The sequence below is a fragment of the Lissotriton vulgaris genome, chromosome 1_1, assembly GCF_964263255.1.
Source record: "Lissotriton vulgaris chromosome 1_1, aLisVul1.2, whole genome shotgun sequence".
Lineage (NCBI taxonomy): Eukaryota > Metazoa > Chordata > Amphibia > Caudata > Salamandridae > Lissotriton > Lissotriton vulgaris.
The window spans coordinates 932,382,506-932,396,368 of record NC_141685.1 but is presented as its reverse complement, the minus strand read 5'-3'; the positions used below and the strand labels follow the sequence as shown (position 1 = coordinate 932,396,368).

Below are 13,863 nucleotides of genomic sequence, written 5' to 3'. Positions count from 1 at the left end.
TAGGAGTCACATGCCCTGCATACAGTTATATTGCCTTAAATAAAATTTGCTATGCACTAATTTATACACAAGAGATAAATTGTCTCTGTATAATGTGTGTGTGATGTAAAGTGCTCTGACATCCTACACTGGTATGAGTAGAACCATAGAACAAACGAAATGCATGTGAGAGAGAGGCTGTGGACAGATGAGGGGCACTGTGGGAGTGTGGTAGAGAGGAATAAGTGGATAAGGAGGTCATTGGGGGTAGTGCCAGCAAATATAGTGGCACCTGGCGCCACCAGTGCTAAAGCCAGCCCTGTGTCTAAAGATTTAGTTCAAGGACTGTCTCGACATTTTGAGTGGGCTGTCTTTAAGCTGTTGCAGGGCTGTCTCAGGAACATGTCCTTAGCTGGTCAAAGTTTCTGCACAATGCACTCCACTATTTGTGTTTATTATCAAGCACTGCACATTTTAATTAAACACAGGGGTGTCATGTGGCTGGTCCCAGAACAATGATCTAACCAAAGTACTTTAATGATCTCTTTCCTCTTCTAGGCCTATGGAGGTTTCTTAACACTCAAGCTTTTGGCAGCGACTGATGCGTTGTTCAAGTGTGGTGTGGCAGTAGCGCCGATCACAAACTTCAGACTTCACGGTAAGCCATGACTTAACCTTTAGATGTAGAAGGGTATTGGGCAGATCAAAAACACCAGGTGAAGGCTAAAGGAGAACTGCTGAGGACTGGGAAGGCCTTGTGTCTGTATAGAAAAAGATAGGTGTAAAAAACATGGATTGATTTGAGCACGAAAAGAGAGCCACAGAAAGGGTAAATGAAATCCACTGCAGCATGGGAGGAGACCTGCATGAAACTAGAAAGGTGATACGCATGGTTCTGTAAGGGCACTATCAACTAACTAATTGGGACATGAGGAGTTGAGTCTCCCTCTCATTTTTAGTCCGCAGCCTACAAAACAGCACAGTTGTCTGGTTTGTTAAATACATCCTGGGGATATTTAGAAAGCTGACCTAGTATTACATTCCGCCTGTTGCTTACCATTGGCTTTGTGGTTTGTAACTCGCATGTTCTGGCTTTCTATTTGCTGGCATTATTCTCTTTAGGCTGTCCAGCTCGTGTTTGTTCCCCCCCTTGCCAAAACCTTGTTTACTGTATTTTTCCACAACCTCGCTTTCTGTAAACAGGCCTTTAAGTATTGTTCTTATCATGTCGCATTTGTTGTGCATTCAAAGACAGAGAAGGGAGCTTGGCATTTACATTTCTTTCTCAGACTTCAAAGTAAGAGAATTTATGTGACAATCCTGCTGAGTATCCATGTAGGAGGAGAGGGTGTAAGATGTTTTTTAGCACACAAAAAACTGTGATGATGTTTCATAATATATAAGAATTAATACAAATGAAGCACACATTTGTTGTTATTCTGAAGTGTGATGGAAACAAATATTTGAATATGATCAAAACACATCAATACACTAGGTGATGACATTTGCACACATTATCGTTTGTGTGCAGTAAAACCGTATTTGGTGCAAATGTAATGGTCATTTCCATTGGAAATGTGTTGTCCGTAATGGCAGCGTTCTACCATACCATGCATACTCCACTTTACACCTCTCCACTCTATTCCACTTTAAGCCCTTCCACTCTATGCACACCACTCCATTCTGCAATTACTCTACGACATGCCACTCCACTCTGTGTCTCTCCATACTAAGTCACTATATTACACACTACGCCAATCAACTCCAAGTCACTCCAATCTGTGCCACTCACTACACAACACTCCTCTCTATGCCCCTACACTCCACACCACTTACCCCTTTCCACTCTACCCTATTCCAATCTACCGACTCCACTTTAATGTACCCCGATCTTCCCCACCCCACTCCACTTAGCTGCAATCTACCCCAATCTACTCTACTCCAATCTACACCACATCACTCCACTCCACTTCACCCAATATTCGACACTCCACTTCAATCTACCCCACTCCAATTTACCCCACCCCAATTTACCTACCCCACTTCCACCCCATCACACTCCAATCTACCCATTTCTATTTACCCCACTCTAACCCTATCTACCCCACTCCACACCAATCTACCCCAAACCACTCCAGTACAATACAATCTACCCCATTCCACTACCATCTATCCCACCCCACACCACTCTACTTAAAATGTACCCCGCTCCACTCCACTCCAATATACCTCTCTCCAATCTACTCCACTCCACTTAACCCCAATTCCCTCCAATCTTCCCCAGTGCACATTAGTCTATCACACTCCACTCAAATCTAACCCACGCTGCTCCAATCTACCACTCCACTCCAATGTACCCCACTCCACTCCAATCTACCCCACTCCACTCTACCCCGCTCCACTCCAAGCTACAGTGTCCAATGTATCTCACTCTATTCCAATTTACCCCACTCCACTCCAAACTCCATTGTGTAATCTATCTAACTCTTATCCACTCCAATCTACCCCACTTCACTCCACTAAACCACTGCCGCACAATCTACCCCACTCCAATTGACCAGAATCTAACCCACTTCAATCTACCACAATCTACCCCACCCCAATATACCATAATTTACCCCTCTGCGCTCCAATCTACCTTATTCCAATCCACTCAATTTACCCCAATACACCCCAACCTCCACTGCAAAAGATCCAACTCCTATGCAATCCAATCTACCCTACCCCACTTCAATCCAACCCACGTCATCACAATCTACCCCACACCAATCTACCACAATCTACCCCACTCCAGTGTACCCCACTCCACTCCAACCTACCCCACTCCAAACTACCCTACTCCAATCACCCTCTTCAATCCACCCCACTCCAATCTCCCCCACTCCAGCCTACCTGACTCTATTACAATCTACCCTACTCTAAACTACCAAATCTACCCCACTCCACCCTAATCTACTCCACTCTAATCTACCCCACTCCACTCTTCCCCAGCTATCTCAATCCCATCCAATCTGGACTTTGCTCCACCCCATTCAACTCCAATCTAGCCCACTCCACTTGACCCCAATCTACCCACTACAATCCTCCCAATCTACCCCACTCCATTCTACCACAATCTACCTCACTGCATTCAAATCTACTCACTCAACCCCACTCCATTTGCTCCAACAAACCTCATGCTGCACAAATCTACCCCATTCCTGTCAAATCTACCCAACTTCACCCCAATCATTCCATTCTATCCCACTCCAATTTAACCTACCCCACTCCACCCAATCTACCCTACTCCACTCTACCCAAATCTACCACACTGCATTCCACTCTACCCAATCTACCTCACTCCAATCTACCACAATCCACCCCACTCCAGTCCAATGTAAACAATCTACCTCACTTCACTATACCATATTCTAACTCACTCCAATCTACCTCACTCCAATCCACCCATTCAATCTCAGTCCACTTTAATCTACCCCACTCCACTCCATTGCACACCACTCCACTCTACCCAAATCCACTCCACTCCACTTCACTCCAATCTACCCCACTCCACTCTACTACACTCCACTCAAACCTACCCTGCTCTAATCTAACCCACTTCACTCTACCCCAATCCATCCCACGCTACCCCTTCCAACCTACCCCATCCCACTCCCCCAATCAACCCTACTCAAATATACCGATTTGCAAACTACCCCACTCCACTCTACCCCATCTACTCCACTCTAGTCTACTCCACTCCAATCTATGCCACTCAACCCCAATCTACCCCATTGCACCCCATTCTACACCACTGCAATTTACCCCACCAAAACCCACCCCACTGACTCTACCCCACTCCAATCCAACCCAACCACTCCAATCTATAGCACTCTAATCTACACCACTCCACTCCAACCTACCCCACACCACCCTACTTCAATCATCCCTCTTCAATCTTTCAGTTTCAACCTTCCTTGCCCTCTTGATCCGCCCGATGCATGAATGATGTCTTAAGCGCTGCTTAAATGATATCTTAAGTGCTGCCCAAAGTCGTCCATTAAGCGATGGTCCCCATCCAATGTTGGGGCTGCTGACCATCCTGACGGCTGTGGGGGCTGAGAATCTGTGTGCCATTTGCCTTCTTCGGGTGAGTGCCTGTGCCGCCTTGAGGGACCGCAAATCGGCATCGGATCTCTCTGTCAGCTGCCCGGGCCCCAAATCAAGGCTCCTTTCTTGCCTTTTTCTGTTGGGTTTGTTGTTGCCCTGAGGGAGAGCCATGGAGCAGCTTGGTTCCCCCATGATGGCTGCCGGTGCTTCAAATATGGCCGCCATCTCGCAATTCCACTGAGGTCTGCCTCACCCCCGACCGTGGCTGTGGAGCGGTTTGGATTGGCCTTCCTGTCTGATGGCGGCTGCTCCTGTGTACTAACAAAGTTTCTCATATTAATCTTACTGGCTAAAGGTATGGAATTTCTAGGTACTTGTTCATGTTGTACAACGATGTAGGTGCACTTAAATTTTGACTAGACAATCTACAAGTTCTTAGAATCTTATTGCTACCATATGTAGGTAACCTAAGTGGTTTCTGCTAAAGCCTTCGTGTTACCAATTGGCCACAGGTGTGCATATCGACAGGGCTGCTGCAAAATTGAATTATGTGCACAAGAGGCTCTTTGATTGAAATTTCCATTGATTGGAAAAAAGAAGCTCTAATATTCATTAAAGGGCAACTTCTAAACTGCAGTTTTTGGTTTGGCTATGCCCTATCTGGTGGCTTTGACTGTGCCCTCGCTGATTTATTTCCCCCACCGGTGCGCCTTCTAACGGAAGCCTTAGAGTCGTCCTGGCGCAATAACAATTATCTTGGGCTAGATGAGTACTGAATTTGATCTGCCCCCACTTCCTCTCCTGTGCTGGAGGCTTGCTCCGTACTTTTACTGAAACCTGAGGGGTGCTGGCCAACTCGAAACTAGTCCCTCGCCCATACTCAGCCCTTACTAACCTTGGAATATGTCTGTGCGCCCCTCGGAGGCTCCTCGGCTCCCCTCCCATGCCCGACCCACCCAGTCTCCGGCGATGCTTGTCTAGCTGTTTTCCTGACTCCTTCATGGCTGAGGCACCTATTGCTTGTTTCTGGTTCCCCTCTACGCTGGAGACCGGCTCCTTGATGAGTCTAGTAATTTCAGGGGGAGCTGGTCATCTTGAGATGGCCCTCCTCACCGTAAGTCAGCCATTACAGAGCGTGGAGTGACTTGCGGCCCTCTCAAGGCTTTTGGTTGGGGCCTAATTGGAGGATTGGCCTGCCCTGACGGTGACTGAGAGAAGACCATTTTTGCCCATCATCTTCTGGATGCATTTGACATAGTGAGGGTGTTAGCAAAGCCACAGAGAACATATATGTCTGGGGCTGTCCCTGCCCGTGAAATTTTGTGGGTGAGGTGTTGCTCTTCACTCCTCTATTCTAAAATCCTTTCCCTCCCCATCCGTGGCCAAATCTTGCAGTTCAATTGTATCTAGATACTAATTTATCTTCAGCAATGTACCTCCATATACCCCTCAATACTGCCCTTACAAGATATGGCACAAACTCATCGAGCATCACGTATCCGAAAAATATCACAAACAACGCTAAAAAGAATCTCAAACACGAACTACTGAAACAGCACCTGGAAACTTTAATAGCTAATACCTACCACAACATTACAAATTGCACAAAGAAAACTGACTTTATCTTCTATTCCAAACGCCCAGCTAAATGCAAAAACATCTTCCTTCTCCTCCTTCAAGTCACTAAAACAATCAAAATACCCTATGGAACAAAACTGATGAAATCCCCTTCCACTTCTTTTAGTGGGGAAATTGATGTATCCATTTTCAGGACAGGCAATGAACTCATACAAGCCACTGACCCTCACCTCAAGATCTTTGATAGACGCTTCCGTTCATTGTTCACTTCACTCACACAACAGGGTCAATCACCCCAAATGCCTCTTTCTCACATACCACAATCAAAAAACCCAGAACAGCCCACCTTCTTCCTTCTAAGCATTCCTGGACACTTCCATCAACCTTTCTGCACCTAGCACCACACAGTGCCGAACAATACCCTCAAGAATGACTTCTCATGCTCCCACCCTATACTGCTATCTCATGAAAACAAACCCAGATGATACTCACACCAAGCCTAGGGATGCAGACCCCTCCTCTAGTCCTTCAGCCACTGATCTAACTGCAGATGCCCTTCCTTCAAACGATAACCCTACTCTACTCACACAGACAATTGTCAATCCCAGGCCCTTTGACACTTATCACCCCTATAGTTTAGCGCTCTCTGCTCCCTTTACTCAGGACTGGCCACATATCCTCCCACTCTCAATGTATTCAACTCTCAGACTCCCCTGGACACAACCAGTAACTTTGACACCCCATCCAACTCTCACCGCAGATAATTGCCTACCAGGAGTTACCCACCTGCTCCCATCCCCCTGTAACAAATCCAGATGATGCCCACTGCAAACCTAGTGACAAGGCCCCATACTTAGACCATCATCGACTCAATACTCAGCTGACACTCCCACCTTGCCAAGGCAGACCCTATGCATCCCACCCAGACTGTCTTCAATCCTTGTCCTAACGATACAGATCAACCCCACAGCGCTGTCATTTCTGCACCCTCATATGCAGGTCTTACTGCGTTTTCCTCCCCCCTCATTGCGGGATGCACCTCAAACACTCTTTCACACATTCTGTACCCAATGGAGCATAAACTCAACTCTCTCGCTACCGACTTAGCATATCTTAGACAGGATCTCTCAAACTAGGCCATCCGTGCCCTCTCTCACACACACAAGATTAGGAAATTGCCTCCTTACACATGTTCTCTGACTACCTGACAATGCTCCCTCTGGCCCTCTATTCCCCTATGCCTGCTGGCCCGTAGGTCTAAGCTTTTGCACTGCCCTTTATCCGCACTGGAAGCAGATACTCTCAGAGAATCTTGCCTCCCCAAGACCAAGACAAGGGTCCATATTCCTCCCTCTACAATCCCAGTAATAATGGGCATAAATAGAACTCCTGTAATTTCTAACTCACCCAGACCTCCTGTACAATGCAGCACCATCCATACCCAAAAATCTGCAAAGGATAATCCCTGCCCTCTATCTTGCATGCTTGTCAACTGTAAATCAGCAGCACAACACTCTACAGATATAGCCGAAACCATCCTCAGTGAGAGAATTGATATCGCTTTCCTAACGGAATCTTGGCTCAATGACCACTCTACTGCCATACTTGACCTACTTGCACCTCTTGTTTACTCCATTATTAGACACGACAGACTTGAAAGAAAAGGTGGAGATCTAGCCATAATCACCAAAGCTGAAATTAGACTTTCCATTCAAAGAAATGCATTATACTCGACTTTTGAATAACTTGGCATTAAACTTAAAGGTTAAGGCTCCCCGCCTATCAAACTTCACACCATCTTACACCCGCCTGGTGATCGGCCCCTCTTCGCTGAAGTGTTATCTGACCTACTTACTCAGTTCTCCCTTACTTACATGGAGGACATGTTTTTGGGCAATTTCAACACTCATTGGAACAATGCCGAAGACACCACAGTCAGGCACCTCTTGAACCTTCTTGAAATGAATGACCTAAAACAACTCTGCAATGAACCAACCCACAATGAAGGCGCTGCTCTAGACCCGATTATCACTAGAAATGAACTGGTCTCCATCAATGCCATCGTACCATTGACTGATCTGACCACCTTCTCATACTGCTCAACATCGATGCCATTGTGAAACCTCACTCAGTCTTAACAAACAATCCTAAGTAGTGGACCAGGCAGAAACCTCAAACAAGTCCCATCTACAGATATTGAATCTAAGATTCGTGAACAACCTCACCATCTCCCTCACACTCAAAACATTAATGATCTCACTGCCCACTTCAACACAGAGATAATGGAAGTTTGCGATTAAGTTGCACCGCTCAAATTAAAACAGCTAAGATTAATCCAATCAAAATCATGGTTTAACTCTGATCTTAACCACCTCGTCATTACATCTAACTCTACTCAGAGCTGCTAGGTTAGCATAGGTTAGCATACAAGAAGCACATTTTCAGAGAAAAAGCCTCTTTCTTCTGCATCCAACTGGACTGTGCAAAGAATAGACCCAGGGAGCTCTTTAACATTGTCAAACGATAAACTACGGCTTCCTCCCCGCACAAAATAATAGCCTCTAAAGAACGATGTGAAGAAATTGCCAGCTTCTTCACAGATAAAATCTCTAAAATTGAGCAATCCTTCTTTCAAGTCACAACCCTACCCCCCCCCCCCGTTAACGACCCTCACTGACACCCCTCCCTCCACGGCAGTCCTGACACTGAACTTAAAATGACCAATTAACCCCAAATGGAACAAACAATAACCTTTTCAACACCCAATTGAAAAAATGATGCCAATTTGTAGGACTTCAAACCCATGACTGAACTAGAATTCTTCAATATTATTGTGAAATTAAAGCCTACCTCACGCACCAAAGATCCCCTCCCTGCAAAAATAATACACAAACTAAACCACATCATCGCCCTATGTTGGACAAAAATCATAAATACTTCTCTGTACCAGACTCCCTCCAATTAGGTCAAATCACATCTATTTTCAAAAATCCCATGGCAGACCCTAACGATCTCAACATCCTCAGATCTATCTCTAACCTCACTTTTGTAGCCAAAACTATAGAAAAATGCATCTTACAACAACTCAACAAGCATATAGGTGAATCCAACCTACTTGACTCCTTCCAAGTAGAGTTCAGGAAAGGCTGCAGCACAGAAACCGCCATGCTCAATATTGCAGATGATATCCATAGATCCTTGGAGGATGGAGATGCTTGCCTACTTATCCTACTTGACCTATCTGTGGCTTTTGATACACTCAATCACCCAGCCTTACTGGAGTCACTGAAGATCCGCTCCGGTATTAATGGGACAGTTTTAAAATGGTTCACATCTTACCTACAACAACAATTACAACAAATCAAAACCAAGTCTTGTCTCTCGAAACCCACACCTGTCATTCTTGGTGTCCCCCAGGGCTTAACCCTCTCCCCTCACTTTTTAACCTTACTATGATCCTGAAACAAGCAGGGATAAAATACCACCTCTATGCAGATGACACGCAACTCTACTACAAAATCAAATCACCCAGTGCCATCCTACATCTCAACGTCACACTGAGTAAGATACAATCTTTGTTAAACTCTTACCATCTAAAATTAAACCCCATCAAAGCAGACGTTATTCTGTTCTCCCCCGAAAGTAGCCACCTTCCAATCCAAGACTGGATCATTGACCTGAAGGCTCTAAATTGTTCACTCACTCTATCCAACTCGGCTAAAGTCTTCACCCTGGACAAAAACTTGTCAATGAAGAAACACATCTAAAACTCAGCCAACGGAGCACTTTACACACTAAAACACCTCCCCCAAAAAATTAAACCATTCTTTCCGTCGGATGATTTCAAATAGGTTGTTCAATCCCTGGTCCTCTCCAAACTTGACTACAGCAATGCTATCCACACAGGGACCCTGAAAACTCACCTTGCCCCCCTCAGATCAGTATTAAACATGGCAGCCCAGCTCATAACAGACATTAAACAGTATGAATATATCATGCCTGCCCTCAAGTCCCCAAATTGGCTTGTCATTGAAGGAAGATGCATCTACAAGACTGACTGCATCACCCACAAAGCACTATACCCATATTCTCCTGACTATTTACACAACAAACTCACAAAAGCAGAATGAACCAGGCCTCTGAGAAACTCCACCACACATCTTCTCATTCCTACCAAAATGAAAAGGAAAACAACCCAGGCTCGCTCTTTTTCAGGTGATGCTCCCAGCATTTGGAACTCCCTCCAGATGGAATTACAATGCAACCCCTCCTTCCCTGGCTTCAAAAGAGACCTGAAATGCCATCTCCTCAACAAACACTGGAACTCATGAGCAAACTAAACTAAAATAGGCTCTCTTTGTCAGTTCAGACTCCATTGGTCAGTTGGCTATTTTCTTTTTTTCTGTATTTGCCTCTATTGACTTAGATGTGTTTCTCTCCGTGTACTCGAAATGTTCGATTTGACCACAATGCAGTAATCCACCCTCATGGCCAAACAATTTTCTGTGTATAGATTTTTGTGTACTCCTCCCGCTCTGCCTAACTAATTTTCCCATGTATTTATTTTATGTATACTTGAACCTATGATTGCTGTATGTCACATTCTCAGAAACTGATCATTGCCTTGCTCTCGATTCTGTAAAGCACTCTGATACCTCCGGGTCTAGCTAGCACTATTTAAATCTTTAAATAAATAAATCTACCCCACTCCAATCTACCAAACTCTATTCCAATCTACCCTATTCTACTCCACCAAATCAACCCTAATCTGCTGCACTTCACTCCAATGTGCCTCACTCCACTCTTCCCATTTATCTCACTCCACTCCAATCTCCACTCCACACCACCCCATTCATCTCCAATCTACGCCACTCCTCTCTACCCCAATCTACCCCATTGCAATATAGCCACTCCAATCCAATCAATCAATCCCACTCCTCTCTATCCTAGTCTATCACACTGCATTCCACTCTACCCAATCTACCCCACTCTACTTCACTCCAATCTACATTCCCACCCAAATCTATCCCACTCCAGCCCAATCTAACCAACTCCATCCCAATCCACCCCAGTCCATTGACTACGATCTACCATAGCCCACTCCACCCCAAACTACCCAACTCCATCTCCCCCACCCTATCCGCCCCACTCCACTCTACCCCACTCCAATGTACCCCAATCTACACCACTCCAATATACTCCAATCCAATCTACCTCACCCTAACCCAATCTACCCCATGATAATCAACCCCACCCCATCGCAATCTACCCCACATCACTCTATCTAACTCCACTCCAATCAACCTGCATTTACCCTACTCCAAACTTTCCCAGCTCCCACCTATCTCACTCCATCTACCCCACTCCAATCTACCCTGACACAATACACCCAATCAATCCTACTCCAATTTACCCCGCTCCACCCAAATCTACCACTCCACTCCAATCTACTCCTCTCCACTCCTATATACGCCACTACAATCTACCAAATCACAATCGACCACATCTGCTATCTACCACACTCCAATCTACCTATATCTGCTCTAACCGTGGGCAGGTAACTCCGCTCCAACAGCAGAATTTGCAGAGATTTGCCTACTCCGCGCTCCGTGGCAAACACAGAGGTAGGCAAAACTCCGCTGTCTACCTCAATCCACTCCACTACGATCCAATCTATCCCACTTTACTCCAATCTACCCCACTCCACTGCAATCAATCCCATCTCACTTTAATGTACCCCACTCTAACCCAGTCTACCCAACTCCAATATACCATAATACACTCCATTATGATCCAATCTATCCCACTCCACTCTACCCCACTCCACTCCGATCAACCCCACCCCACATCAATCTACCCCACTCCAATGTACCACATTCCACTCAGATTTATACCACACTTCTCCAATGTCCCCCAGTCTACCCCACTCCACTCCAAGTTACCCCACTCCGTTGTACCAAAGTCCAATCCACTCCACTCCTATCTGCCCAAATCTACTCCAATCTACCCCACTCCACTCTACTCCACTCCATTCCAATCTACCTTAGTTCAATCTACCTAAGGGTGGGCGTAAAATCCGTTTCGCGGGTGAATTTGCGGATTTTCCGTGATTTCGCGATCCGCGAATCTCGCGAAATTGCGGTAAAATCCGCGAATCAGTGGGGACGAATTTTCAGCCAAGCAAGGGTTACAGCAGCAGTGCAAAAGTTGAACCTAATTTCTTTGTAACCTTTTACAAAAGGGTTACAAACAAATTAACTTCAACTTGGACACCTGCTGCTAATTGCTTCCTGGCGCCTCGTTGCCTACTTGCAACTATTCTCTGACCCTGCTCTGACCCTTGAAGCAGGGTCAGAGAATAGTTACAAGTAGGCAACAAGGCTCCTGTCCAAGGAATTAAACCTCATCAGGAAGCACTTACAGATATAAAAAACAGGAAGAAGGGAGAGGATGGCAAATACACCCATTTTGAGTTGTCAGGAGGGGTTAAACTAAAAGAGACCTTTACAGCACAATTTTCATATGCATTTTGCTAAAAATAAAAAGCTGTATGTTCTGTAGGGGCAACTCAGGAATCTGACCCTTCAGAGATCCGGCCTTTCTTTCTTTCTCTCGTTCTCTCTCTCCCTCTCTCTTTCCCTCTCTATCTATCTATCTATCTATCTATCTATCTATCTATCTATCTATCTATCTATCTATCTATCTATCTATCTATCTATCTATCTATCTATCTATCTATCTATCTCTCTATCTCTCTATCTCTCTCTCTCCCTCTCCCATAAACGACTGCATGGGTAACTTCGCTATGCAAGCGGCTCGCGAAGACGCAAAAATCCCCGCGAACATGCAAAAAACCCTGCGAACCCGCAAAAAACCCAGCGAACACGCAAAAAAACAAAAATCCGCAAATTCGCACAAATTCGCGAATTTTGCGGATCGCGAATTCGCAAATCCACAAATTCGCGGATAGCGAATTCGCAACATTCGCCCATGCTTAAATCTACCTCACTCAATTCCAGCTTACCCCAGTCTATTCCAAACTACACTGCAATCTATACAACTCCTATCCACTTTAATCTACCCCACTCCACCACAATCCACCCGACTCCAATCTACCCCACCCCTCTCCACCCCAATCTACCCTAACCCAATCTACCCCTATCTACTCCACTGAGGTTACTGCATTCTACTCCAATCTATGCCACTCTGCTCCTATTTATCCCACTTCACCCCCACTCTATCCCACTCTACCCCACCCCACTGCAATTTACCCCACTCCACTCTGCTCCACTCCAATCAACCCATTCCACTCCATTCTACCCCACTCCACCCTAATTTGCCTTACTCCAATCTACTCCTCTCCACTCCAATCCACCCATTCTCAATATTCCCCATATGCTGTCTAGCACACTCTAATCTACCACTATCTACTCCTTCCAATCTAAGCCACTCCACTCTAATCTACACCACGCTACCACAATATACCCCTCTTAGTTCACCCCACCCCACCCACTCCAATCTACCCCACTCCAATCTACCTCACTACATTGCAATCTACCGTACTCCAATCTACCCCACACCACTTCATCCTAATGTACTCCTCTCCACTTCAATCTACCCCACTCCACTCCACTCAATCTACGGCTACCCCACTAAACACAAATCTACCCACTTCAATATTCCCCCACTCCACCTCACCCAACCCCCACCTCACCCCAATCTACCTAACCCTGCTCCAATCTACCGCACTTCAATATACCATTTCAATATTCCCCTCTCTAATGCAGATTACCACACTTCACTCCAAACTACCCCAATCCACTCAACTACTAATCAATCTACCGCATTCCATTCCAATCTACCCCACTCCACACAACTCTACCCCAATTTACCCCACTCCACTCCAATATAGCCCACTCCACCCCAGCCTACCCCACTCCATTTGACTCCAATCAACCTCACCCCATTTCAATCGACCCAACTCCACACCAGTCTACCGCACTCCACTCAAATCTATTCCACTCTGCTCCAATCTACCCCAGTCTACCCCCTCACTTTCAATCCACTCCAATTTACCCCACTCCAATCTACCCTAATCTACCCCACTCCAAAGTACCCCAATCCAATCCACTCCAGCCTACCCTCCTCCACTACAGTTTACGCCAATCTACTCCACTATGATTCCCCACCCCACCCCATTATAATCTACCTGACTCC

The 13,863-nt window shown here is 45.7% G+C and overlaps 1 protein-coding gene across 1 annotated transcript in view; it reads left to right on the top strand.

The window, feature by feature from the left end:
• The window catches only part of LOC147748202 (inactive dipeptidyl peptidase 10-like), a 508,957-nt gene that overhangs the window by 430,046 nt on the left and 65,048 nt on the right, over nucleotides 1–13,863 (top strand). Inside the window, exon 22 of the mRNA XM_086959116.1 lies at nucleotides 538–637. Within this exon, the coding sequence (XP_086815242.1) occupies nucleotides 538–637 (100 nt within the window). The remainder of the gene's footprint in view (nucleotides 1–537; nucleotides 638–13,863) is intronic.